Source organism: Colletotrichum fructicola, assembly GCF_000319635.2.
Source record: "Colletotrichum fructicola Nara gc5 chromosome Unknown KSG_Nara_v1_contig10, whole genome shotgun sequence".
Taxonomy (NCBI): Eukaryota; Fungi; Ascomycota; class Sordariomycetes; order Glomerellales; family Glomerellaceae; genus Colletotrichum; species Colletotrichum fructicola.
The window spans coordinates 2,859,726-2,886,227 of NW_027094060.1; the positions used below are offsets into that span (position 1 = coordinate 2,859,726).

The 26,502-nt window shown below is 52.0% G+C and overlaps 9 protein-coding genes across 9 annotated transcripts; 5 read left to right on the top strand and 4 right to left on the bottom strand.

Moving 5' to 3' along the window:
* Positions 1-414: 414 nt before the first annotated feature.
* DBB1 (DNA damage-binding protein 1) lies at positions 415-4,066 on the bottom strand (the record flags this gene model as incomplete). The annotated part of the gene is made up of 3 exons (XM_032026412.1): positions 415-735; positions 790-3,865; positions 3,975-4,066. 3 exons carry the CDS (start codon positions 4,064-4,066, stop codon positions 415-417), a joined length of 3,489 nt encoding a protein of 1,162 aa, XP_031877117.1.
* A 701-nt stretch (positions 4,067-4,767) lies between these two features.
* Positions 4,768-5,487, bottom strand: CGGC5_v016320 (uncharacterized protein; the record flags this gene model as incomplete). The annotated part of the gene is made up of 2 exons (XM_032026413.2): positions 4,768-5,027; positions 5,106-5,487. The coding sequence occupies 2 exons, from the start codon at positions 5,485-5,487 to the stop codon at positions 4,768-4,770; spliced, it is 642 nt and encodes a 213-aa protein (XP_031877116.2).
* Positions 5,488-7,326: 1,839 nt separating this feature from the next.
* On the top strand, positions 7,327-8,409 carry CGGC5_v016321 (uncharacterized protein; the record flags this gene model as incomplete). Its single annotated transcript, XM_032026415.1, has 1 exon — positions 7,327-8,409. One exon carries the CDS (start codon positions 7,327-7,329, stop codon positions 8,407-8,409), a length of 1,083 nt encoding a protein of 360 aa, XP_031877118.1.
* Positions 8,410-9,639: 1,230 nt separating this feature from the next.
* Positions 9,640-11,343, top strand: lolP1-6 (Cytochrome P450 monooxygenase lolP1; the record flags this gene model as incomplete). The annotated part of the gene is made up of 4 exons (XM_032026416.1): positions 9,640-9,847; positions 9,901-10,100; positions 10,151-11,152; positions 11,209-11,343. The coding sequence occupies 4 exons, from the start codon at positions 9,640-9,642 to the stop codon at positions 11,341-11,343; spliced, it is 1,545 nt and encodes a 514-aa protein (XP_031877101.1).
* A 177-nt stretch (positions 11,344-11,520) lies between these two features.
* On the bottom strand, positions 11,521-12,839 carry set5-1 (SET domain-containing protein 5; the record flags this gene model as incomplete). The annotated part of the gene is made up of 2 exons (XM_032026417.1): positions 11,521-12,040; positions 12,088-12,839. The coding sequence occupies 2 exons, from the start codon at positions 12,837-12,839 to the stop codon at positions 11,521-11,523; spliced, it is 1,272 nt and encodes a 423-aa protein (XP_031877100.1).
* A 3,963-nt stretch (positions 12,840-16,802) lies between these two features.
* Positions 16,803-17,118, top strand: CGGC5_v016324 (uncharacterized protein; the record flags this gene model as incomplete). Its single annotated transcript, XM_032026420.1, has 2 exons — positions 16,803-16,813; positions 16,902-17,118. The coding sequence occupies 2 exons, from the start codon at positions 16,803-16,805 to the stop codon at positions 17,116-17,118; spliced, it is 228 nt and encodes a 75-aa protein (XP_031877094.1).
* Positions 17,119-17,864: 746 nt separating this feature from the next.
* CGGC5_v016325 (uncharacterized protein) lies at positions 17,865-18,260 on the bottom strand (the record flags this gene model as incomplete). The annotated part of the gene is made up of 3 exons (XM_032026421.1): positions 17,865-17,900; positions 17,960-18,100; positions 18,180-18,260. 3 exons carry the CDS (start codon positions 18,258-18,260, stop codon positions 17,865-17,867), a joined length of 258 nt encoding a protein of 85 aa, XP_031877156.1.
* Positions 18,261-20,231: 1,971 nt separating this feature from the next.
* On the top strand, positions 20,232-22,339 carry CGGC5_v016326 (putative family 31 glucosidase ORF2; the record flags this gene model as incomplete). The annotated part of the gene is made up of 2 exons (XM_032026422.1): positions 20,232-21,120; positions 21,207-22,339. The coding sequence occupies 2 exons, from the start codon at positions 20,232-20,234 to the stop codon at positions 22,337-22,339; spliced, it is 2,022 nt and encodes a 673-aa protein (XP_031877154.1).
* Positions 22,340-22,731: 392 nt separating this feature from the next.
* On the top strand, positions 22,732-26,022 carry CGGC5_v016327 (uncharacterized protein; the record flags this gene model as incomplete). The annotated part of the gene is made up of 7 exons (XM_032026423.1): positions 22,732-22,853; positions 22,954-23,015; positions 23,066-23,319; positions 23,394-23,878; positions 24,428-24,683; positions 24,764-24,905; positions 24,968-26,022. 7 exons carry the CDS (start codon positions 22,732-22,734, stop codon positions 26,020-26,022), a joined length of 2,376 nt encoding a protein of 791 aa, XP_031877093.1.
* Positions 26,023-26,502: the final 480 nt, after the last annotated feature.

Below are 26,502 nucleotides of genomic sequence, written 5' to 3' on the forward strand. Positions count from 1 at the left end.
CGTCTTTTTTCGTGATGCTGTGGTTTGAGGATTGCCGAAAGCTTTCTGGGCTGGCGGCCTGAGGCAGAACGTTGTGAAATTGGTGCTTGTTGATTGGCTGGTGGGGGCACCAGAGTCCCGGCCCTTTCCGGGTGGCACGAGTGGTGATCGAATTATGCTGGATAGGTGCAATGCCCCCATTAGCCGATTGCCAAGTTGGACAAATTTTGACCTTGAATGCTCCCTTCACCCGTGTCTACTGGGACAACGATTGGATGCCAATTGAGATCGCTGCTTCTTTCATACGGTTTGGTTTTCTGTGGGATTTAAAATGTCTGTATTTCATCTTATTCAGCGTCACCTGGTGTGACGGCCTTAGTCCTTGACGTCGTCCCGATATCCTGCATCTACTATTGTACATATGCATACTACACATTAGTGCATACGCTTCAGCTCCTCTACCAAGTCTCTCATGCGCTCAACTGTCGGACCCAGCCCCTGGACTACAGCTTCTTGTCTCCCCGCGTCCAGGTCCAGGAATCGCTCAATCAGCTCGCCGTCGACGAAGCGGAAAGGTCCATCCGCGGACCGCTTGGCATTCCGGAAACCTCGCCACGACATGAATGACAGTCCAGCTCCAGGCTCATCTGCTTGGCCGAGGGTCTTAATCACCCCCGCAAGCCTTTCCTGGAATTGCAGTAGCAGACTCTGGTATTCGGGCTTGATGTCTGCAAAGACGTAAATTGATCCCTCAATCTAAGGTGACGTTAGCAGCTATAGCTATGTCGGAATCTGATCGCAGATGCTTACCGTTGCGAGAAAGGCCTTCGGTTCAATCGGGTCGTTCTCGCCGGAGACGACGTCAAGTGGCCGAATCTTGTTAATCTGCTCACCGAGGTGGAATTCGCTGATGACTTCCATCTGCTTCTTGTCGTGTTCTGTTGGTGCATTAGGGTTTCTGCGCAACACCATGAGGTTGCCCTGTGCATCTGCCTCAATCCACAAGTCTTGCTCTAAGTGGCAAACCGCGGTAGCCCAGATGTACTGGAAATGGCGGGCCCGCTCGACGAGTCGTGCTTTGTTACCGTCCTGGGCCGGAATAAACTCGATGAGTGTCATCGACTGCATCAAATCGGCGACGCCAATCATGTTGCCGTTGACATCGAGATCCACAGGAAACGTGGATGGTCGGAAAGTAGCCAGTTTGAGGAGCGACCCTGATGTTGAGGACTCCTCGGCGTAATCGTACACGACAACGGTTTTGCTGAGGCCAGCGACAAGCTTGTCGCCCATCACAGCGAGACTTCGGCATGCACCCTTCAGCTCATGGCTAACGATTTGGTATGGGTTCTTATCAGAGTCGACCCCGAGGACTAAGATACGTCCTTTAACCTCACTATTCTCATCCATCTCTGGATCAGCGAGATAGCTAGTGCCCACGATAAATCTCTCCGCAGGTTGGCCAGAGCTGTCCGGAAGCTCGGCTCTGATAACGCTTTCAACCAGTTCCGTTGTGGCGGCGCCGTCAAGATGGAAGGGCTTTCCGACCACGCCTAGGACAATCTCGTCAACTAATTGGAAGGAACTTGTGACCATCTCCTCGTTGTTGAACAGTTCTCTCCGAATGGTGCCGATACCGAAAGCCTTCAACGCCGGTGAGTAGGCTACTCTGCGTACCGTCTGGCGCAGGGGAAGTGGATTCACGTGGGTTCGCCTTTCGACATCAATATGCGCAATGCGAACATTCTTATCAGTGGCGAGAACAATCGCATCAGGAAACGCCTCCGAGTCGAATGGCGCAATGTAGGTGACGTCCTCCGCCGTCGCCGCTGAGTAAATTATGCGCCCCTCTGAGCTGTAGATGAGGCTTGAGTGCTCTGTGGTAGCGAAGACGTTGCTAATACCATCGGTATCAGGCCGCGGAAGGATATGAAGGCCTGATTGTTTGCTGCCGAGAATGACACTTTTTCTGCCGGACAACGAATAGTTGTCTTTCGAAACATCGAAGGACACCACCTGCCCGTCTTCCAACGAGACGAAGAGAGTAGGGCCCAACAGATGTGGCGGATGCAGCTGTACTAGAGCAATGTTCCGGGGTACTGAAACGCTGTCGTCGGTCTGCTTGATGGTTTCACCGTGCATAGCATCAAGCGTTTGCAGGTCAATGATGGATATGGAGCCTGTGGCCCAGAAACCCACGACACCGACATTATCCAAGTCCGTTGCGGCATGAATACACGAGATCTGGTCGCCTTCTCCGCCTACTCCACTTCCCAGCACTTGCTCCCGAGCTGCAAGATTCTCCAAGAGGCTCAACGAGACCAGTGTGGTTCCATCGATGGAGAGCAGAACCCATTTGGCATTGGATGATGCATTGACAATGACTTTGCCTTCTGGGGCTGACCACGTGCTTAGCGTGATGCCACCTTCAGGATCAAGTAGCGCAGCGCTGTTAGCTGTGACTTGAAGCAATTGACCGTTCGGCAGGGTCGACGCGATTAGTGTAGGTTTGTCTAGTCCAAGACCTTGGAATTGAAAGACCTCCTCGATGCCCTCCTCTGCATCGAACCTGAAGACTCTTGTGTCGGTGATGAAAGAGACAACCAGGGTATCATCTTTGTCCGAGCCGTTAGACCGGAGAGAGAAGAGTCCACGAACGTCACTCAAATCCTCGAGAACGCCAATATCCTCAAGACCGACACTGCTCCTGATGCTCCGCAAACTGCCGTTCTGATGAACACCACAGCCCGCAACGATGCGGGCTTGGCCTGACGAAAAAGCATTGCCGACTTGGCTGTCACCAGCATTACCCAGGTCCATTATGGCGAAGTCAAGGATAGGTGCAATATTGGGTATTGTTTGGACAATTTGCGTTGTTTCGGAGCCGGCAGTGACGTCGACTTTGAGCAGTTGCGAGTCGCCGTAGTGGGACCCCAAGAAGAGCATGCCGTCCCCCATGTAGACCAGGCAAGATGCCCGAGATGTAAGACCAAGATGTGTGACTCTCAGCCCCGTGACCACGACGCCGTCGGTGTCAATGGTGAGAAGTTGTAAGTTGCCATAGTCGTCGGAAAGGAAATAGTTCCTAACATCGTACTCGGCGTAGGCAACGAAAATAGTCGGGTTGTCTATGCCAGCAGACACCTTTGTTTTCGTTAGAGTGTCGACATAGACAAGAAGAGTCTCTCCGACAACAATCAGACCGCCAAGCTGCGCCTTTGCCGCTGATGTGTCCCTCTTGTGGTAGCGCTTGACCTGGTCCTCCTCGACACTGACGGGAATGAGTATCCTCGCGTAAGGGTCCAGGATTTCCATGTCGAACTCTCTATCCTTTTCGGCATCGAAGTTTGAAGTCTTGGTATTTCTGTCATCACTCATGAGGCGGTAGATTGCCAACCTCGCATCCTCCTTGTCGATCTTACTCTGGTACAAGAAAGCAATGGTGGGGTGGCCGGTCTCCGTGGGCACGAAAGTGCTGGCCTTCATGGAGAGCTCCGACAAACGGACTTGCTCCCACAGAGGGTCTAGACGGGAAGCATGGGGAGCCCGAGCTCCTAGGCGCATGACGTTCATGACACCCTCCCATAGGTGCATGGCCATGAACCTGCCAGAGGGGTCGACTAAGCACTTGTCCTGACTCTGGGCCTCGCGCATGTGCGGTTCTCCACTGTCCTCAATGACCTGCTCAGTGACGAGTCTCTGAAGATCGGAGTCCCATCTTGCCGTGAAGTATTGGAATCGGTCGGTGCCGACGAACAACAGGTCGGTCTTGGAGTCTTTCGGAGTGAGGCGTTGGAGGAGGAGGACTGTCCCGTAAATGGAGACGGAGCCGAGCATGAACATGTCGGTGGGCGTGACGCGCCATACTTCCAGCCTGTTTGATCTCCTTGGAGGAGGTTAGCATGTGGAGGGCAGAAACACGACTGTCGCGATAGCTATCTCGAGGTTGTCCCGCAGATGGAGGGGCAAAGGCAAAGGCAGAGGCGCAGACTTACGATACCACCAAGCTTTCCTCGTCTTCTGTCAGCCGCAGTCTCAATGCATGGCGTATGCTGCTGGGCCGATGGATGGGTGCTACGTAAGACATTGCGGCGGTCTGTGAGCTTTGTGAAGTGGGAGCTCTATCCCAAAGTTGCGGCCCATGGAGAATGTCGAGATGGGCGATTTGGTGAGGTCGGTGCTGCTGCGTCGGAGTTTAGCAAGAACGTCCGGGCCACTTGCTGCAGCCCGCTGAGGTCGATTTCATCATCAATTCAGTGACAAAGGTGGGCCCACGACCTGCCTCCAGCAGCGCGATCACTGAAGTGTAGGCCACTGCCGCCGCCGCCCACCTCACTGCGGAGAGCTGCCGGGCAAGGGTCACAGTGCACATCCAGCAGGACGCCTTACGCATTGGCCACTGGACGCGCCGGGCTCCCGACTTGGCCGGACACTTGGACACTGCTTATCTGCAGAATCTGTCGCACTGTCCGACTGCGATTGATAGTATGCAAAGAAACGGTGTGGAATGGAAGAAATGGCGCACAGTATGAGGGTCCCTGCACATCGGGGAGGAGCGATTGGATTGACAGCTCTTTCTCTTCTTGAGATCAACTACGGATGTGTTTCCTCCCGTTCAAATCCAACGTTCGACCGTTCAAAGCAGCTCACATCTATCGCCGGTCCATGAGGTCATCGGCGATAAACCCCTCTTCGGCCATCTGGGAGACCGCCGTGATACGACGCGCCCTCGAGACACGCCCTAGTTGAATTGACGCTCCCCGACGAGATCATGGCCTTCTTGAGACCTCATGGGCACCTCCGGTTCGGCAGCTCCCAGATCATCGCCCAGTTTAGATGAGGCGTTTCTTGCCCAAACTTGCTAAAGTCCACCCGGTGCTCGTCGATATCACGGAACCCTGCCTTTTGGTAAAGCCGATGTCCAGGCACAGAGGACTCCAGGTACGCGGGCACGCCCAGCCTGACTGCTTCCTGCATCAGCGGGGTCATCAACTGCAGCCCAGCACCCCTTCTCTGGTGCTTTGGATCTGTCACCAGGATATGCAAGTCTTCGTCCCGCATTAGTCGTCAGTCGTTGTTGCGCCAGTCTGACAGCCAGTCTGACGGGCGGAGTAGTGGCCACTTACAGACACACGGCTTGCCTGTCATCAAACGCTCCCGCATCTTGTCTATGCCAACAAACAATGCTGTGCACGCCTCAGCGTTGGATCCTGGCGGTGGTACACGTGGCTTGGGCACCGGCAGTCCCTCCGGATAACTGTTGAACTTGGCCCATGCGACAATCGCCTCGTCGCCTTGAAGCTCTGTGTCCACAGCCTTGAGGAAGCGCACGGTCGGATCCTCCCGAAGCTCCTTCTCCAGGCCCTCGACTCGGAGCGCCAGGGGATCGTCTGGCAAGGGCCCGGGAAACAGCACAGGATAGGATGGGCTTTCTGCGAACGCGTCGTGCTCGATTTCGGCGCAGCGCCGGAGATCGGCTGCAACGATGGGCTGGACGTCGATTGGCATGCTTGCAACGGCGAACTTCTCCAACGTCTGCTTTGTCCCAAATCGTGTTCGGGTCGAAATCTCGGTTTCGACTCTGGTCGCGGATACGGAGCCTTCAAGTACTGACTTGTTCGGTCATGGTAGTACCTACGCTGCCTAGAGAAGCGGGGACGCCGGCCTGGTGACACCGGTGGGTCCCCGATCCATGGATTCCACGGGCGACGGAAGCCATTCGGTCTGACTCATCACCGTCCTACAGGTGCCCGCGTGAGATGTCGATGGTGGGCTTCTCGGTACCCATTTAGGAAGCTCAATATCGATGGCGCTATGCAGTGGGCTCTGCACGCTGGTCCTCTTGCGTCTTTCGTGCAGGTGCATACCGAATGCCATTTTGGCAGCGTTTCTGCAGATCCAGCCATTTGTAATTCATGCAGGAGGCGAAAGGGAAACATCACGCTTATAGATGGATGCTGCAAATAACCTCAAGGTTATGGTTCGGCAACGTCAAAAGGCTTGTTGCATCCATCATCAACATGGGAAGAACTATCGCCATGTCGCTTGACCAGAGTTCATCGTGGATAAGGCCGGCCAGATCTTCCATGTCTTGTCTGTAAAGGCAACTACAACGATCCGATGTTCCTGAGATGGCCCTAGCTGACTTACATGCTGTCAACCTGACAAAGCTATGATCACAAGGGTCGGGGAGCTTTGTCCTTGGCGATGGCAACAAGCTATGAACCTCTCGGGCTGCGCAGCCGGACACCTTATCACAACCTGTTTTCATGAGGCTGATATCCAATAGGGCTTCGTCGATGGCCGTCTGCGGGGACATGCCGCGAGCACCAAAACATCGGACTGGCGTCGACGCACTGCAGCTGTCCGCGAAATAGGGTTGACGAGCATATCGACTACTGTCGCTGCTTGCTGGTGCCTTAGGAGGCGCAGCTGTGCCCGAGCTCTTGACTGCATACACTGAGACCATATCACTCAAAATCCCCTCACAATCACTTTACACCGTCGAAACGCGCTCGTGCTTCCCCCATGCGTCCCCGGACGCACAGTCTAGTCCCTCATTGGACTAAGCTCGACGTTCATCCCATGATTTGGCGTATGACAGCTTGCCCTGGGATGGCCTCTTGGGAAACTCCCCGACCTGTCGCCTGCTGCCGACCCTGTTGTCTGCCTCTAGGAAGACACGGGATCTGGTTTCATGCCTAACTGTGGCCCTCAGCGCACGAGGTTTGCTAGGGCCGCATCCCTGATGCATCGGCAGCTTGCCTACCCTTCCTGCGGGGAGCTGCTCGCACAGATCAGAATCTTCCCCTGGATACAGAAGTCTGTTCCCTTTTCGGAAGCCGGCGGACAGGCGTTGAGTACTTTTGTACTGTTCCGCTGTCAAGAGTGAGTGTAGACACCTTCGAGTACCTCCCGGCCGAGAGACACGGACGTCAAACACGGACTCTGACAGCCCACCCGACAGTCGACATCAGCGTCGGGGACGCAGAGTTGCGAAGGTCCAGGCCAGACTCGACAGCAGTCTACATCGATCCCCAGCTGTAGACCATGGGTCCTCACCAGATTCAGTTCACGGAAGTGTCTCACGGTCTGCGTCTGCCGAGTCTGACAGAAGCTAACGACATTGCATCTACTCTATCATGGTCCTAATCATGATCCAAGCTCCTCATCATCACAAACAGCCCGAACGAAGGTTATAAACCCATTCGATCTCCCGACGACAGAACCTTTTCTTTGGAGCATCAGACAAGGAAAACAAAGTCAAGAAGCTTGGTTGCCTCCAAAGCTACGCTATATCTCCACAAACTCTCAAGACCCTTCGTCTGCCATCCAACCTTCTTCACAATGTTTACCCTTCCTCTGGTCATTGCCCTCCTCAGCCAGTCGGCGATCATCGCCACTGCGCCGGTTAACTCTATCAAGGCCCGCGACAACCTCGACGACATCGAGGCTGCTCTTGCTCCGGTCTCTCAGTCACTTGCCCAGGTTGACGCCGCCGTCCTTGCTCTTGATGGCGGTCCGGTCACTGCCAACAACCTCCTCGTCTTCTCTCAGCAGGCTGAGGCCACCACCAACCAGGCCACTCTTCAGATCCAGCAATCCGGAAGCCTTGGTGCCATCAGAGCTGCCAGACTTCGCCGCATCACTGATGGTCTTCTCGATCAGACGACCACCACGGTCACTGATCTCGTCTCAAGGAAGCCTGTTCTTGACAACCTGGGCGTGAGCGGTGTTGCCTTGGATTCTCTCCAAAGGCAGAAGATTTCCACCATGGCTCTCACTGCCGCGCTTGAAGAAAAGGTCCCCAGAGTTGGACAGAGAATCGCCGAGGAGGACAGAGCTCAGCTTGAGAACGTCCTCGATCAGGGTATCGCCGCCTACTCCCAGCCCGCTGTCCAGGCAGTTCCTGTCACTGTCATCCCAGCTGCTGCCCCGGCTCCCGCTCCTGTCCCTGCGCCAGGTATTGTGGTTCCCGCGGCCCCAGCTGCTGGTGCACCCCCGGCTGTTGCTCCGGCGCCTGCTGCTCCTGCTGCTCCTGCTGCTCCTGCTCCTCCTGCCGCAGCACCTGCCCCGCCTGCTGCTGCTCCCCCAGCTGCTGCACCTGCTGCACCACCTGCTGCCGCTGTGCCCGCCGATCCTAATGCCCAGCCATCCGCCGAGCAACCTGCTGCTGGCTGGCCTGAGGCTGCGAACCCTACTCAGCCTGAGCCTGCTGCTGGCGCTCCTGCTTCTCCTCCTCCCGCCGCTGCTCCGGCACCGGCACCCCCAGCCGCCGCTCCGGCTCCGGCCCCGGCCCCGGCTGTGCCCGTCGCCGTTGTCCCGGCCCCCAACAGCCCTCCTCCTCAAGTCACTCCCCCCGCTGGCCGCAGGGATCGTCGCAGGAAGAAGAAGGCTGGTGCCAATATTCTCAACTCCGCCCAGGAGTAAATAATTCACTTGATGGAAATTTGGAGTCGTTGGCGTTTCAAGGCACCACAGTTGTGTATGACAGGGTACAGGATGTTATGACAGATGATTACAAGATTACAATTTGAAAAATAGAATGAACCTAATGCATCACACGTCAGAAGGACTTTCTGGAATCAGTGGTTTGCTGCACAACCTGGCTCCAACTAGTCGGTGATGTCTTGAGCTTATGCAAAGCTAGAGTTTGACCCCTGACTGTGCGTGCATCCGGTGAGTCGGCGATAGGAGAATGAGTGAAACAGCCTTCGCTCTGGCATTCAGGCAGAATTTCTGATGATCTACGGAGAAGGATTGAGAGACCCATACCCAAACGGGCTCCGCCTCTCATTGCAAAAATCCAGTACAACACCTCGCATTCGGAGATGGTCATCTAGACCGGTTTCACTGGGAACGAGGCTGCGAGAAGAGAGCATCACGACAGCTTGCCAAGACTAGCTACGACAAGTCTCAAACCCCCTCCTCATACGCCTGCAGTAGGATTTCATGACTTGGACACGAAAATCCCCTCCTCCTCCACCCCACCTTGGCTCCATTCCCGGTGAAGCGGCAATACCTGTGATGACCCCGATTCGGTGCATTAGCCCTCCCCCCCTCCTCCCAGCTCCCCGTAAGCCCATCCTCGACGACAATGGATGTTCGCGGTCGCGGTGCGGTTCCCATTCGCACTAACTGGAACCCAGCGGCGCTATTGGGCGCGCTGCAATGCAATGCAGGTCGTACCGACCCGACTAAGGCACCTCGAAAATTGGGAATGCGACATTCCGTCTGTCGGAGTCGCAGTGTGCTGGCCGGCTTGGCTGGGGCTTTGCCTTGCTGCTGACCCCCCGTCGTCCGCTTGGCTGCATTCGGCAATACCAGCATATTAGCCATCGACCAGTCGGTATCGTCACGTCACAATTTGTGGCATTTCTTGACAGGCTGGTGCTGAGCGGCATCAACGGGCGTTAGGGCGTCGGCTAGAGTGGGCAATGGTAGCGTGATGGATCCCGACTGGGCAAGCGGGAAAGCCACGTTGTGTGTGATGAGAACGCCATCCGGGGGCGAGCCCCTCATGGAAGCCAGGAAAAGGATGTGAACGGGCATGTATAGACGAGGGTTTGATAAGTATGAAGAGGTGTCCCGAGTCCATGGTCCCAGGTCGCAGTTGTGCTTCTGTCTTTCGCATGCTTGCATGTGTCTCATTCTGCAGTCATGACTGTCATTTCTCACTTGTACGACCTTCGGTGGGCGGTCTTGGGCGTTTTGCTGGCGGTCTACGTTGGCAAGAAGATTCAAGCATACAACCGGCTCAAAGCTTTCAACGGCCCTTTTATCTCGGGGTGGTCTGAAATCTGGCATGTTTTTGCTATTCTGAGCTTCAAGTCGCATTTGAAGTATCATGAGGTGTGCAAGAAGTACGGTACGTCGGACTCACAGCCATATGTCCTGTGACGCAAGGCTAACACGTTCAAGGGTCTATCGTGCGCATCGGACCTAACGACCTGGTCACATCGTCGCCGGAACTGTTGCTGCACATGAGCGCTGTCCGCTCACCGTACACTCGGACTGAGTGGTTCTATCGCGCCTGCCGCGTACGGCCTGACAAGGATCATGTCTTTAGCGAAATGGATGAAGAGAAACATAAGCAGCTGAGGGCAAAACTGGGTGCTGGGGTAAGCAGGAAAAAGCAAACATCACTTTGCTCTATTAACAAGATTATCAGTACTCTGGAAAGGAGAATCTTGCGCTGGAAGATTCAGTCGACACCCATGTCTCTGAACTACTCGACCTCATTCGGTCAAAGTACCTCTCAACAGAGGCTTCAGCAAGACCTTTGGACCTTTCTCAAAAGATTCAATACCTGACGCTCGACGTAATCAGCCACATTAGCTTCGGCACTCCGTTTGGTGACCTGAGCTCAGATTCCGATGCCTACGACATTGCTAGGTCAGCTGAGGAAGGCTTGACAGCAGTTACTGCCATCATCGCCCTGGGCCTGTATAAAGTCTTGCAGAACCCCTTTGTCGCGCGTTACATTGGTATCAAGGAGACCGATCCCTCGGGGTATGGCAGAATGACTGCCAACGGCAGAGCAATCATCAAAGAACGCCTCTCCCGCGATACGGAAAAGAAGTCCGACATGATCGCTTCGTTCATCAGGCATGGAATGGATGAGGACGACATTGTTTCCGAGGCGACGCTGCAGATGATTGCCGGCTCGGACACAACTGCAGCGTCGCTGAGAGTGGTGATGTTGTACCTCCTTACCCATCCTCGCGTCTACGCCAAGCTCCAAGCTGAAGTCGATGCGTTCCATGCGGACAAGCAAGCGCATGAGGCTCCGGGCATCATCTCGGACTCCAGCGCCAGGAAGCTAGAATATCTGCAGGCTGTCATCAAAGAGGGCATGCGCGTCCATCCACCTGTCACTGATTCAGTGCCGAAGAGGGTGCCTGATGAGGGTGATACAGTCATCATTGATGGAAGAGCCGTGTTTCTTCCCGGTGGAACGAACGTAAACTATGCGGTGTGGCCTCTGCATCTCAGCAAGGACATCTTCGGGGAGGATGCTGAAGAGTTTCGGCCGGAGCGTTGGTTGCTCGAGACGAACGAAAGCAAACTTGCGACCATGAACAAAGTCCATGAGCTTGTGTTTGGATACGGCAAGTACCAGTGTCTCGGCAGGCCAATTGCGATGATGGAGATCGGGAAGACTGTCTTTGAGGTAAGAGAGAAGTGTTCCATGCAAAACCTTTGTGCTACTAGCTAATGCTTCTGCAGTTAATCCGGAATTTCGACTGGTGTCTTGCAAAGCCGGACACACCATGGAGGGAGTCCAACTATGCCGGCATATTCGCACATAGTAACATGTGGGTACTAGCTTCAGAGCGGCAAAGGGGTTTGGCAAATGTGTGACCAAACAATTTCCATCTTTCTTCCTTCTGATATACGTGCATACGCATGTAGTCCGGGATTTGGCGCTTGGTTGGTTGTTGGTTGTTGGTTCTTAACAAGAAATTGGAAAATCAGACCGACTCATTGGCTGCAACTTCACATTTAACTATCAATCGCTAATACAAGATTTTTACTCGCCTATTTCCTCTTTCCCCAACTCCAGTGTTGGTCAGGCCTGTGTGCCAGCGCTCTCATATCGGCAAGCTCCTTCGCCTCTGGTCCTTTCTCCAGCAGCAACTGCTCAACGGCCTTCTTAGCATACTCCGCAGCCTTCTCTTTGTTCTTAATTGAATTGTAGTTCAACCCAGCGAGCCTGTAAGCTTCGTAGCCGTGGGACTCATCTAGACGCTCTTGCTCGTAGAGGGTGATGAGCAGCTCGATCATGTCCTCCTCGAAGTTGGGAAAGTTCCAATTGCTAAGGTCCTGCTCAATCTGCCACATACGGTACAGACGGTTGTCTGAATCACGGATCAAAGGCGGTGGGAGGCTACAGTGGTTGCAAGTGCAGCCGAAACCCCAGTTGCGCTTCGCGCGGTCTTGACGAACTTGTCGTGAGCTGAGTGAGTCCACGTAAGAGATTGTGAGCTCTTCGCCGGGCTTAATATCTCTCACGGCATGGGTGTAGTGCCGAAGATCCGAGTCGATGTAAAAGGCGACACTATTCTTGTCAGATAACGATAGTTATGTCTTTTTGGCAATACTTACTTTGGTCTGCAGTCGTGATTGTATCGAGAAACTTCAGGGTAGTTTCCGAAGTGATGGCCATCTCTGATACCGAGCCTCAGTTCAAACGAGTTGGTGTGAATGATATCATGAACTTTGTGCCCGCCAGACTGGCCCATCTGCTCCAAGAAGATCTTGCGGGTGTCTTCGGGCAGGTGGCTGATGGCAACATCAAGAAGTCTGTACTGGTTGTCTAGGTCCACGTCATCAATGAATCTCCGATGAATAACGACGGCCGGGGGGTGGGCCATGATGCGCTGTCCTCTCTTGATGTGCTGATTCGCGACGACCCCCAGTCCCTTCCCCGGCATCTCAACGATACGAAACAGAGTACTGTCACCCTGCTCCTCATCTCGCGCTGGCTTCGTGAAAGCCGATATGTGCGATGCCTCTTCGGCATTGTATGCCGTGCTCACGAGGATGATTCCACGACCATTGGAAAAGGACGGCCGCGAATACGCGCAGTAAGCACCCGCGCAAGCGTGAGGACCATGCCACCCTTCGTCCGAACGCCAGATGTCCTTCTTGGGCTGCTTAGTCGTCCGGTTGTTGGCGATTCCGACGAGGGGAGGTGCTTGTGCCTCCCAGATTGAGGTCTTCCCACATGCCAGCGAGTAGTCGGGGAACAGCGGGCTTGCCGCACAGAGGTCGGCGATTGGGACTTGGGTTTTGAGGTGGTGCTTCTGTGCGATTGCACAGAATGCCCATGAGGCGAGCAGCAGAAACGACTTCATGATGAGTACCGATGAGATTGATTGAAAAGAGATGAAATGAGAAAGAAACTGACGTTACTTGAGGAAACTGTCGGAGGCAGTCGGGAGGCTCTTGGTGCGGCGACCTCGATGTTTCAAGGATGCGTTTCAAGATCTCCGCACCGAGGTCCGTGGGTGCTTGTAGTTCCTGAGCTTATTGCACACCTTAAACAAGAGCTACCCCTAGAACGTCACTAAAAGCTGCTAAGAAAGTTCTTCTCCACAGTCAAAGCTACCTGGGCGCCGAAAGTACATAAAACTGAGGAGCCGGCCGAAGACTCAAAATGCTGAGCGGGTTTGTCAGAAAGGCCTTGAATCCAACTGCTTAAGCCCGGATTCTGTTTGATCATATCAGAAAGTGTGAGAGGACACAAAATCGATGAATATTGGTTTTCAAATGAGATCGCAGCAACGTCTTTGACCTCTTTTGACTGGAGATACTGGGTTCCGACCACTTAAATTGGATCCAATACAATGACTGATTCCTGAAGCCATATGAACTACAACTTTACAACACACGGGGTAAGCTGGTTTTATCGACTGGTGCAGTACTGTAGGAACGCATGACAAATTGTGAAGCTTGTACTAGAAGACTCATTTCCCCCTTGTGACTTCAGTAAGGTATAGGAACTGCTGGTAGTTGACAAGTGCCCTTCACGACCAACGCGCTCTGCGTGCCGGCGATATTAGTAACGATGATCTAGACGCAAACGATGCACTGAGCGATTCGGAAATATCAGCCTCATTCGATTTGGCGACGGCCAGAATGTCGCAGGACTGAGGACGCACAATCAAATCGGTATGGATACTGTCACCCCATGCTCGAAGACAGGCAACAGGACTGTGGGGATTCATTCTACCCTGACACGAAGCAAGCAAATACCCCAGAAAAAATGGATAATTCAAAAAGGCATAAGTCAAGCCACATGGTTCAGCATCGGAATACTTCTACTCATTGGTCTATAGTAATCTACGGAACAAACTATCAGCATGGAATCCGGCAAAGTGGACGTTTTTATCATCTGAGAGGTGAGGAGCACAGAGTAAATGATACATTTGATGGCTGTTGGTGCAGAACGAGATTTAAGCAACCGAGAACTACGGTGATATTGACGTCGAGAGCCTACGAGAAGGCCACTTGATGGAAACGGAACACAAGAGCTGTGATGATTGCGGATGGATGTCTTTTTACTTTCTATTTTCGGCTTTGCAATTTCCTTCCACTTGTATTCTGTGTCTTTCATATTACCATTCCCTTTCTAGTAGTGGAACGGTGGCAGAAACTAGTAGAGCAAAGTAGACTATGAATCTGTTATTGATGCGCTGTGATCGGTATTGCCGATGATGCGACCGAAAGTCAGAAGTGATGAAGCCAAAGTCTGTGGTGGGACTGCGTGGTTGAATACGCCATGCGGGAAAAACTCGCAGACGATAATCAAGACACATTTGGCCCAAATCTAATAATCTTCCACCTGAATACTTGGCTTGTCGAGAATATAAATGCATGAACGCTACAACGGCCAGTGCCGTGAGGACAAAACACTTTTTACATTGCGCGAAGCTACCGTAAACCTAGACGGACGAGATTGAGAACAACTACGAAGCCCATTCCTATTCCCCCCAGGCCCAGAAAGCGTGCAACCTGGGTTCAAAATCCTCTGCATGGACGGAAGCCCAAATCAGCTCATTCCATTTCAAGTCGTCTTTCATACTAAACGTTAGCAGCACATGCACGACAGTGACAGGGGATCTTTCACGCCACAAAAGCGGAGTCGTGTCTTAGAACTCAGACAGCTTACCGCCAAGACTGACTTGAAATAGCCAGCCCTGTTGTAAGGAAAGTCGGCACCTGCCGTGGGGGGGGGGGCAAATGGACAACATACCTCGGAAGGCTGTGATGTCTCTGATTTCAAACAAGCAGCTTGATTCTAGCCAAATGCGGAAATAGAAAGTCACCCTTGACTTGGGTGTCCACGGATGCCTTGGCCGAAGAGAAAGAACCGTCATGAAGTTGTCTTGAAGCCCGAGAGTCTATTGGACACAGTCCAGGAAGAGGCAATTCCTCTGCATCAACTATCGCGGAACCCTTCGGAGGCTTACTATACGTTGCGTTGTCCTGGGTTCAGGCCAATGTGATATAATGGCAGCTTCCTCACCTGCCTCTGCATGCGTCTCCTCCTTCTCTTTACCTTCATCAACCAAACCTTTGGAGGGGATCCTCTCTTGAGCTTTCTATTTCCTTACGCTGTCCTTTGATTCGACATTCGCTTTACCCCCATACTCTTTCCATCATACTTCCACCTTCTGTTCTACAACAGATTCGCCATACAAGATCTCTTCTCATGTCAGCTCCGTGGTCAACCGCTTGGACTGAGCTTCGCCCTACATGGCAACTCAAATCACGTGAGTCAACACGAGATCGAAGGACATGACGGCACATGACGGTACTTCCAGCAACCTGTCTACACCCACAGCTTGGCATTTCGAGCAGAGCCACCCCTCTTGGAACACCACACATGACCCGAAATGAACCGAGGACTGGCCTGTCAAGGGAGACTTAACCAGCCGCTCCACGACATCGCCATAACAAGAAATGAAGCTGGAATGCAAGGGAGGCATCGCGATCTCACATGCGAAAGATACCTCAGGCTGTGCAGGCTTCGGTTAATCTCTCAACACCTGATCCCTACGACGCCCATTTCCCACCCATTAGACTCAACAGGTTGCCCCAAGGTCTGACTTGGCTTCAGAAACACGCCAGCCTCACCCAAGCCCCTCATATGATGGCAGGCCGAGCGGCCAATGGCGAACCATCATGTTCATAAGTTTTGTTGTTGTTTTTCCTGGCGAATTGCCAGGCACAGCCCATCATAACAAACCCTTTCTCAACTCACCTGGCCATCCCCTCCCTCGTTCGGACAGGGAGCATCCGAGTATGCACATTTCCACTTTCATATACTACTTGTGTCATCAGCATAGACATAGGCTTTTATGCACATTGTCCTAAGTTCTCATACTGTACATGAGCCGATTAAATTAGGCATACCTCCAGTGGAGGCCTCAGAACTGCCTGATGCTTCATGTGGGATGGTGCAAGCTGATTGAGCCTGCACGCCTATTGGAGCAGAAATTTGATCAACACTGTTCGAACAGTGCCGGTTCGCTTTACTTTCTGAGAGACTGAGAGGCGAGCGGGAAGACTACGGTTCTGCGAGCGAAACGAATGTTGCCTATCCCGCAGAAAGATTCGAGCAGTCATACGTCTTTTCCCGCCATCCGGCTTGGTCATATCCTACAAGGCTTTCACAAATGTGCTATACTATTGTCCATCATCTCCATCTTTATGCTCACATAGTGCTCCTCAGATGTGTTGCTCAGAGGCCCTGCATAACTCAACAACTAAATACAATTTTCTTATTCCGTAACGAACGATTCCATCACGATTGCCATTTTCCTGAACGCGTATTTTGCTGAGGCAAGGCAGCCAGCCCAAAGTGTTTGCCTTGGTGTCTATGGGGGCCGACCAAAGGGGCTCCCATAATTCAAACAGGGTCGAGTAATTTGTTTCGACCACCATATGGCTCAATATTCTGTCAGCACTGGACAACAACAACCATACCCGTGCATTGGGCACCCCCTTCCACCGACGCATCAATCGAGCTCGTTGGGGCTTCACGAAGCGAACAGTCTCGACGCCAATTTCCCCGTCGCATCCTTCTGTACTTACCTAGGATATCTTCCATCTCAGATCTATGATAGTGGAGAGTATTTATACAGCCCCGGAGCACCATGATCGCAACGTATCTTCTCATTGAACAGGACATCGTTCCGTGGCACTTTCTTGGTAATTCAGTGTGTCAACATTGGAGAATTAACATTGATCTCTCAAATACTGCATTTCTCGAACATCTCCTACCTGGCACACCGCATACGCAATATATAGCCATGCAGTCCAAGTAAGTTTCTATTCCCAACTTGATCTGGAGTCTTTGTCACTTGTGATTGTAGGCGTCGTATGCTAATCGTTAATCCTTCTCGAAATAGCCACACAACAGGGAGTGCCAACATTGCTTCCGTTTCATCAAATAACCCAAATACCACCACCGAGACGCCACAAAACACCCTCGAACGCTTCCTACGCGAGCCAACAGAGGATGGAAACAAGCTTGTTGCTCTCCCAGATGCCACTCCGAGCAAGTCGGAAGCAGCGGAGTACTACCGAAGACGAGCCAGCAGGAAGATCAAGGATTTGCAAATTTGAAGGGCTTGATGCGACGTTCCAGAGAATAAGGACTGGGATTGAGAGATGGTTCCCCCCTCACAACAATTCTATACAAAAGGTCTGGGAGATCGGGAGCATTTGTTCCTAAACCCCAATGCCTTCAAAGCAGAGATACTGAGGCCATGACGGATCAAAGACTTCAGTAGATTAACGTTGAAAGGCAGTCTTTATCCGATGTGGGAAAGATTTTGCGCTGCAGAGAACGTGACCCATGCATAGGTATGCCTAATCGGGTGTCGAGAAACGCGGATTTTCGTTATTTTCATGTATAGACGGACCAAAAACTGCCATAAAGTAGCCAGTCCGTCCGGACAACATTTGAAGCAAATGCATGCGTCAAGTCGGACAGGTCCACGCTTGATGGGCACGCCTGGAGGCACAGCACTCAACCCCCTGGATGGCGGGGGAAACCGGAGAACATTCTTGCACCGAGCCGCAACCTCCAGTACAGTGCCTTTAAGGATGGACTAAGGAGCCCCAGTATCCTATTTGGGCAAGTATGGGATAAGCGCGCCGGATGCCCACGTGCCATCAGCCGAGAGCCGCGAGCCGCTCTCCTACGCCACATGCGTTCGTGGACTAACGTGTTCAGCCCGTTTCACAGTGAATCAAATCTCGCAACAGCTTTTCACACGTTTCTGTCTTTTCCCATTTTCTAACTGAACTTTGCAACATACAAAGACATCGACTCAACCCTTGAGGTCCATGACTTCTGCCATCTTCGTTTAGTGGCAGCAAGTGACAACACACTGGAAGTCGGCCTGTGAAGTAGCATGAGAGTCAGCGTGGAACTTTGAAGGGGGGTTTTAGTTGGACATACGCCAGAAGGGCCACGAGTGATGTCGCCAGGGGCGCTCTTGTAGGTGGGGTCGATGGCCTGGCAGACCTTGAGCTTGGCGGGGGGGTCGATGTTGAGGCAGAAGTTGCAGTTGGGGTCGGAGTAGGTGCAGAAACCCTCAGACTTGGTGGATGTTAGTATTTCGTACTTGTTTGGCTAGGCAGCCAAGAGCTTGTTGCTCTCAAGGTGGATTGGTACGCACCTTGCAGTTGAAGCCCTGGGGAACGGCAGCGACAGCCATGATGAGGGAGGCAGCAGCGGCGGTGAAAGTGGCGGCACGCATTTTGAAGATTGGAAAGTGAATTCTAAACGAAAGTGTTCGTTGGAAAAGTTATGAAAACTGTTGCAAAGTGAAGGTAATGAATGAATGAATGTGGATAGGATGAGGAGTGAATAGCTACCTAAAGTCTGGGGAACACGAGATGATTTATATTCGGAAGAGTAACCATCACATGTGGATAAAGACTATACCGATCTAACACGATTCAGACCTCAACTGTAGATATTCGTGGTCTTAATAGCGCAATGATTAAGCGTTTTGAAATTTAATATGTCGTTGACTCGTGAAATTGTTGTCATGCTCAGCTTAGTCGTCTGCCCATGTGGCCTGCCGGATACCGATAAGGCAATGAAAGAGAACGGTTTTTGCTGAACCCACGTGTTGAAGAGTGTTGGGTAAAGTTTATTTCTGACTTTGAGTCATTTCCATTGAAAAAGAGCGGTGCTAGTCAGTTCAAAATGAGTTGAAGTCCTCATAGGGGAACTGAGGCTCGTGTAACAAGCATGTAGCCGTCAGCATTCATTAAAATGCGATCTTTGGGATGACACTTTTGGTGAATGATCTTCATTAAAGTGGAGAAAGCACACTGACCCTAATCCTGACCTCAACTACCGTTCTAGACCAGGCGTCTGCAATATGTCCCCCATACGTGGATGAAAGTTAACAAAAGGCGATCCCGGGGATGAAGCTAAGCCTACTAAGTCTGTCAGAATAGGAAAGCGGCTCGGGTGAGATCCCGATCGTGTTGGCGCTGTATTATTCGGAATCCGTGGATCCCGCGACAAAATCTCTACCAAGAGTGTTGAAAACTCAGGGATACCTATGACTGGTCGCGCATGGGCTTCCTAGGGCTGGCATTTCGGCGCTGGCCATCAATTCGTCTTCTTCACTCACGAGGACATAAGCCTGACCGGTTCTAGGGAGCTGCGATCAAGTATCAATTGCCACTGTCAGTTATCAATTGAATAGCATTCAATTTACAGTATCTTCAACTATAGATGTGAACTACTCCTTGAACTTCACCTGAACTCTGACGGAGCTCATGAAATAAGGTTGGGAGACAAAGAGTGCTCAAAGCTCGGCAAGCCCCCCAAAGCGGGGTGAGTAGGGCAATCCCACAGTCCGGAGACTTTCTGCCGTAGGTCAATCTAGATCTGGGGGCGCAATACCATAGGACCCATGCGGTTGGCTCGGCCAAGCCGTGAGTTGGGATGGAGTTGGGACTTCAGACGGGCGCTGAAGGGCCCGAGTCATTGGACTTAACTGCGACTATCTAATGCCCCCTATTGTTGTTAATTCTTGTCTCCCCCTAACCTCGCTGCTCAACTCATGAATCTGCTTCTTTAATTCTGTATACGCGCTGAAAAGTTATTGGTCTGCAATGCTTTTGCATATACCTCTAATCATCGTTGCTGCGGTGGTTGTCTAACAATGTTGACCAGCCCGATCGGATGAACCAAGATCAAAAGTAAAGGACGACAATTGAGTCACTATGATTTGAGCCCACCGGGAGAAGCTGGTGCACATTTGCACAAAATCGATAGTTCACCAACGCCGTGATTTCATATTTCTGCAGTTGAGCCGACGGCAAGTTGCGATGATCGCGGGAACCTGTAAGCTTCCGGCACGAGTTAGCTCTCCACCGGAGTTTGTCCCCGCAGCTCCCACCGGCCCGGTGGAGAGGAGTCGGTGATCGGGACACGCATTTGCACTCACCCGGCAAATGTGATATGCACTACGGAGAGGCAGTGATTGGAACAGTCAATGACGAATGTTTGAAGAGGATCAAGGTCGGATGGATTCTGGAAAGTCAACCTCTAAGTACATGTACCTTTCGCCTCCGTACTTGGAAAGATGCTCGTCTTTTGACTGCCACTTCTTCAAGCCCGGTCACGCGCAGCATCTTTCACGGATAGCACAATAACACAAAAAAATCAATTATCTACCTTGTTCTCGGAATCTTCTATATACAAGATGATGCAACATGATGATCACCGTCTCATCTACCGCTATGATGGCGAACAGGTGTGGATTGAGCCATGGGGCCCGGATGCATTTCGAATCCGGGCAACCAAGGCCCATGTGATGCCATCGGAAGCATGGGCTCTCGAAGAGAAACCTTCCAGCATTTCATCGGCCCCTCAGTTATCTATCGCTGATGATGGTTCGGCTACAATTACGAATGGCAATGCTAAAGCGTGCATCTCAAAACGAGGGAAGATTACTGTGATCAACTCCCGCGGCAAGGTCGTTCTCGAAGAGTACGCCAGAAACAGACGCGACCTCCTGGATGCAAAGTGCAGTGCCATAGAAGTCGAAGCCCGCGAGTTCAAACCTCTCCGGGGAGGCGACTACCATCTCACCATGCGCTTTGAGAGCCTGGATACAGACGAACGCATTTTCGGCATGGGGCAATACCAGTTGCCGCACTTGGATTTGAAAGGTCTCGACCTCGAACTTGCACACCGAAATTCGCAGGCCAGCGTGCCCTTTGCGCTTTCGTCTCTGGGATACGGCATACTGTGGAACAACCCAGCTATCGGTCGAGTGGTGTTCGGCAAGAACACGACATCCTTCGAGGCCTACGCTACGAAGGTTCTGGATTATTGGGTCGTTGTCGCTGACACGCCGGCTCAGATTGTGGAGAGGTATGCCGATGTTGCTGGCAAAGCACCTATGATGCCGGAACACGGTCTTGGTTTCTGGCAGTGTAAGCTTCGATATGAAACCCAGGACGGGCTGTTGGAGGTTGCAGAAGAGTATCGACGCCGAGAACTGCCCCTTGACCTGATCGTGGTGGATTTCTTTCACTGGCCAATGCAGGGCGAGTGGAAATTTGACCCCGTCTACTGGCCTGACCCAGGTAAGTCGGCGCTCGTGTCTGGGAGTGTGTTCTGTTGATTGCACTACCTGGTCCAACCAGTTTCATCACGACTAATGAGCACGCAGACGCCATGATCAAACGCCTCAGCGCTTTGGGGGTCGAGTTGATGGTCTCTATTTGGCCGACCGTTGACCAGAGATCATCCAACTTTCAAGAAATGCAGGAGCAAGGCTTTCTTGTTCGAACCGAGCGAGGAGTTCGGACAAACTTCGAATTTGAGGGTCAGACTGTTTACTATGATCCCACGAATCCTGATGCACGTCGATACGTCTGGAACAAGGCAAAGGAGAATTACTACACCAAGGGCATCAAAACGTTCTGGCTCGACCAAGCCGAGCCGGAATATTCAGTCTACGATTTCGACAATTATCGCTACTTTCTAGGGCCAAACCTGCAAGTTGGTAACATCTACCCTCGCGATTACGCGCGCACGTTTTTTGATGGCATGAGGGAGTCTGGACAAGAGAACCCCGTCAACCTTCTCAGGTGCGCCTGGGCGGGTAGTCAGAAGTATGGTGCTCTTGTCTGGAGCGGCGACATCGCCTCATCTTGGTCAAGCTTCCGCAACCAATTGGCTGCTGGACTCAACATGGGAATTGCTGGTTTGCCATGGTGGACGACCGACATTGGCGGATTTCATGGTGGCATCCCGGAAGATGAATCATTCCGCGAGCTTTTTGTCAGATGGTTTCAATGGGGTACTTTCTGTCCCGTGATGCGGTTGCACGGCGACCGCGAGCCCAAGAGCGGCAACCTGTCCTCCAGCAGCGGAGCGCCCAATGAAGTCTGGTCCTATGGGCCGGCTGTGTATGAAATCTGTCGGAAGTATCTGCTCATTCGTGAACAGCTGAGGAGTTACACTCGACGGCTTATGGCTGAGGCTCACGAAAAGGGCTCTCCGGTCATTCGCCCCCTATTTTACGAATTTCCTAACGACCCGCAATGCTGGAAGCTCGGGGCGACGCAGTACATGTATGGAGATGCGTATCTATGCTGCCCCGTTGTCGAGAAAGACATGAGGAAGATGAAGGTCTATCTCCCGATTTTGGAATCTGAAGAACAATGGACTTCTTTTACTGACGTTCAGTCCGAAATGCGAACTTGGGAGGGCGGCTCGACTGTCGAGGTAGACTGTCCCTTGGAGTTGATGCCGGTCTTTGTGAGGAAGTCGAGAGCGCAGATGACACTGGAGAGTTGATCCAAGGCTTCGATGCCTGTGCTAGAGTGCAGACAGATATCTTTCGTTAGGTTCTTATTCAATTCGTTCTGTTGTCATATGTCTTCCCCATGTTCTCCAGGAAAGGAAAGGCCTGATTTGCACATGACGGTTTTGCTTTTGCCAGCGCGGACGCCAGGACAAATTGACAATCCAATTGCAAAATAGTCAACACCATTCATTACCCTAAACTGTTTTAGTCGTTGCCGCACGCGACGCCTCACATCCTTGCCAATCGCTAGCCTGCGCATGTAGATACGTATTCAGCACGTTGCATTACCCCATTACCCCGCGTGCGTGTATGTATATTACCCCAACCTCCTGCAGCAATCGAGCCGTAATTTCGACCGAACGTACCCTGAAAAACGTGCGACATGGTCAGTATCGCGGAACAATCGCCCGAAGCTCTTTCGACGCTGGACGCGGACTCCCCGTCAGATCAGTCAAGTCGAACGTCACGCCGCATCAGATTCCGCGAATTCGAAACCTCTGCTTGGTAGTAAAGCGGTCGACTTCGTCGAAACCAAGACATGGACTTCAGATGCGACTACTGCGGCAGCAGCTTTGGACGGCAGGAGCATCTAACACGGCACAAGCGTTCACATACCAGAGAAAAGCCCTTCAATTGTACCAAATGCGGTAAAAGCTTTTCTCGACTGTTTGTTTTACCCAACTTATTGATCGAGCTCACCTCTGACACATCAAAAGGGACGTCCTCACACGCCACACCGCTTCTCATAGCCAAGATGAAGAACAATCGCGGCGGCATGGAACATCGGCGAGAGCTTGCAGCGAGTGTGCATCGAGCCGAACTCGGTGCTCGAGGGAGAAACCGTGTCAACGTTGCACTAATCGAGGGCTACATTGCAACTATCCCATTCGACGACGACGACGAAAGGGACTTTTCAATGGGGCGCATGATGCCCCTGAGGATGTTGACGAAGGCACCGAACATCACGATCGTACTACACCTGTGTCGGTCAATGATGATGTGGATACGTCTGAAGTTCCAGATGATTGTGGCGTGAATGTCCAGCCGGCCCTGGGGAATCGCGAGAATGACACTTCTATGATGCTTCCCGATGGTAATGCAAGCCCCAACGGGCGGGTTGCCGTTCAGTCCCATGCCATTGGATGGGAAGCGATGACGACCAACGACGGCATTCAATACAATGCGCAGGACGCCAATGTCTCCTACGATGCAGAGCTTCTTGGCAACTTCGCTAATAGCGACTTCTTTGCGGATCAGTCCGTAGGAGTTTCTGGTATCAATTGGCTGTCTCCTGAGTACTTCACCAGCTTTGACTGGGCACAGCCCACAGCTGCCGACGGATCGACCATTCCGAGTTACGACCGCCTACAAATACTTCCCTCGGCTGGGAACCAGATTGTACAAGGTCCTTGGTTCAACCTTGTGGCAGAGCCCCTGCCTCAGATTCAAGAACCACCAGCGTCATCTAGCCACGATATACACGATCCAGATCAAACGCTGGGAACTAGGCATGGCGGCAGCTCCAATGGGTCAGTCATGTCCACGTCAACAACGGGAACCTATTACGTCGATGGAGCGCCCACTAGAGCACCATTCAAAGGAGGTCCCGTCCAGATATATGGCGAAGAAGAAATCGAATGCCCGGGGCTTCCAAATGTCGTTCAAGCAGATGATTACAGCGAAGGCTCAAACAGTCTGACACCACTTCTTCTATCGACCAAAGCTTACGAAAGTCTAACCCACAAATTCAAAAATGAAGGCTGTTTTAAAGGGCTCGCGCTCCACCCGACACAGCTTCCTTCTTTGTCGCACACAAGAGTCTACTTCAGGCTCTACTTCCATCGCTTTCATCCAGCGTATCCTTTCTTGAGGAAGTCAAGATCCATATATGACTCGGAATCTAATTGGCTTGTTCTTCTCGCTATATGTGCCATTGGATCGAGATATGCCCCAGGCGTCAACAATCACAGCCAAAAACAGACACTGTTCCTTTTGCTCGAAAAGGCTGTATTCCATCACAATTCGGAACACAATGGCTCAAGATTGCCCGCATGCTGGGGCTCCTTCTGCGAATCTAGATCGGATGACAACTGGGCCATGGGAGTTGTCCAAGCAACAATTCTCTATCTCGTGTGCAAATCGCAGGATCCGAAGAAAGACCCCAACCGATTGGACGTGGTGGCGCGCCAATGTCTTCTTGAATGCTGCGGCGAACTCGGCCTGTTGAACATAGCAACTACAAAATCAACGAACATAGAATCTGCTCCAAAAGAGGACGTATTGAAAGCTTGGATTCAGAAGCAATCCCGTATCCGAACTGGGATGATGATATGGGTAAGACGTTCCACTCGGACTATTCCGACCTTGACTACTGTCTTGCTAGGGGAAAAGTTAACGAGTCTGAAATGCTGCAGATTCTTGACTCTATCTTGGCTTTGGAGTTCAATCAAGAACCTCTACTTAGGTTGGGCGACGTCAAAGGCGTTTTGCCTTGCCCGGAGCCGCTGTGGGAGAAACCAGACTTGGAAGAAATCTCAAGAGATAACTCCAAAACAGGTACGTGCTTTGGCGTCTTATAATCATAAAAGGAATCATTAATGACCATTGTTCATATGAAGTCCGAATCCATGATGCACTTAGCATGTTGTATACAGGAAAGAAGTTGCCTCCAAACATTGGAGATTTTGGCACAATTGTCTTGACCTACGCTGTTTGCCGACGGACGAAGGATGCTATATATCAACACCAATCAAAGCTTTCTTCGTGGACGCCAACAGCGGACGTCGCTAAGCATTCTGAGGAGGAACTCGTTGAAGAAACGTGGCCACCATCGCTTCCAATTCTCTCAAGATGGAGAAACAGCGCATGCGACTGCTTAGACTTGCTTCATTGGAACGCCAACGCCATAATTGCGAAAGCCGGAGGCTGGGAGCATCCAGCATTATTACACCTACACCTCTCGCGACTGATTCTGTTAACACCGATAAACCACATGAGGACGCTTGCCGTGGCAGCCTCGCTGGGTACCTTCGGCAGATCGGTTGACAAGTCGAAGGTGGAAATAGCGAGAACGAGCATCGCCAAATGGGCGATAAACGATCAATACAAGGCCAGGTTATCGATCATTCACGCCGGGGCTCTTCTATGGCATATTCGACGCTACAGCATTAAAAATGTTCTGGAGTCCTTCGCCATCTTCGCCTCTACTCTGGTTATCTGGTCTTACAGCACCATGATGCTATTTTTGAACCAGCATAACGCTGCATTAACACAGATGCCGGGAACTTCACGAGAGCATTCCCGGGATGGTTTCATGGCATCACAGGCAAGTCCAAACGACACAGGCGGAGCGGGAGATGAGTCTGAGGAACCAGAGCCGAAGTTCTTGCACCTGGATAGACCATGCGATGATGAGATGGTGCAGACGTACGTGAAGCTGGGGCACCGTATGTCGGGGCACGTTGCGAAAGTTGGCAATATTTGCCAAGAAGGTGCACCCAAGAAGATTTTACGTGAAGGAATTAGAATGTTGACTGGCAAATGTGGACAAGAGTCGGGGTTTTCGGGCGAGAACTCGGGGGAAAGAGGTTCGTTGGAGCAGCAGGGGATATGGGGGGTTGAGCAGCCCTTCGCAGACTTGCTAGCATCCCTTGTTCAGTCTAATTCCGACTGAGAATGAAACTGATTTTCTCCTCAGCAAATATTCACACTTTTATCCGTCATTTTCGTCCGATCTGATCTTGATAGCCTGATTATCTGACATCTCCACCGGAGAAACACAGATCAAGGGAAGCTGCTTGGAGAATCCACTTGCAGAACATCCCACATGCTCCAGTGGCACGACACCACTCCGGCGGGGGTGGAGCTCAGCACCGACGAAGCTGAAAGTCAGGTAAACCTATTCCGCAGTAGCAAAGCTAACCGTAGTTTAGCTTCGTTCCGTATGCGAATTACCCCAGGTTTTATCCAGGATGCGTGCGGGGAATTCAACTACGCCCCTGGGCAGGAGAGCGAGACCGGCAAATTTCTGTCGACTGACCTTTACATGTATATATGACAGAAGTCTCCACAGAGTTTGTAACACTGTTTGCTGATCTTGTACGAATCATCTCGTCCTTTTCGGGTTGAGTGTCTTTCATTCGGTCCATCATCA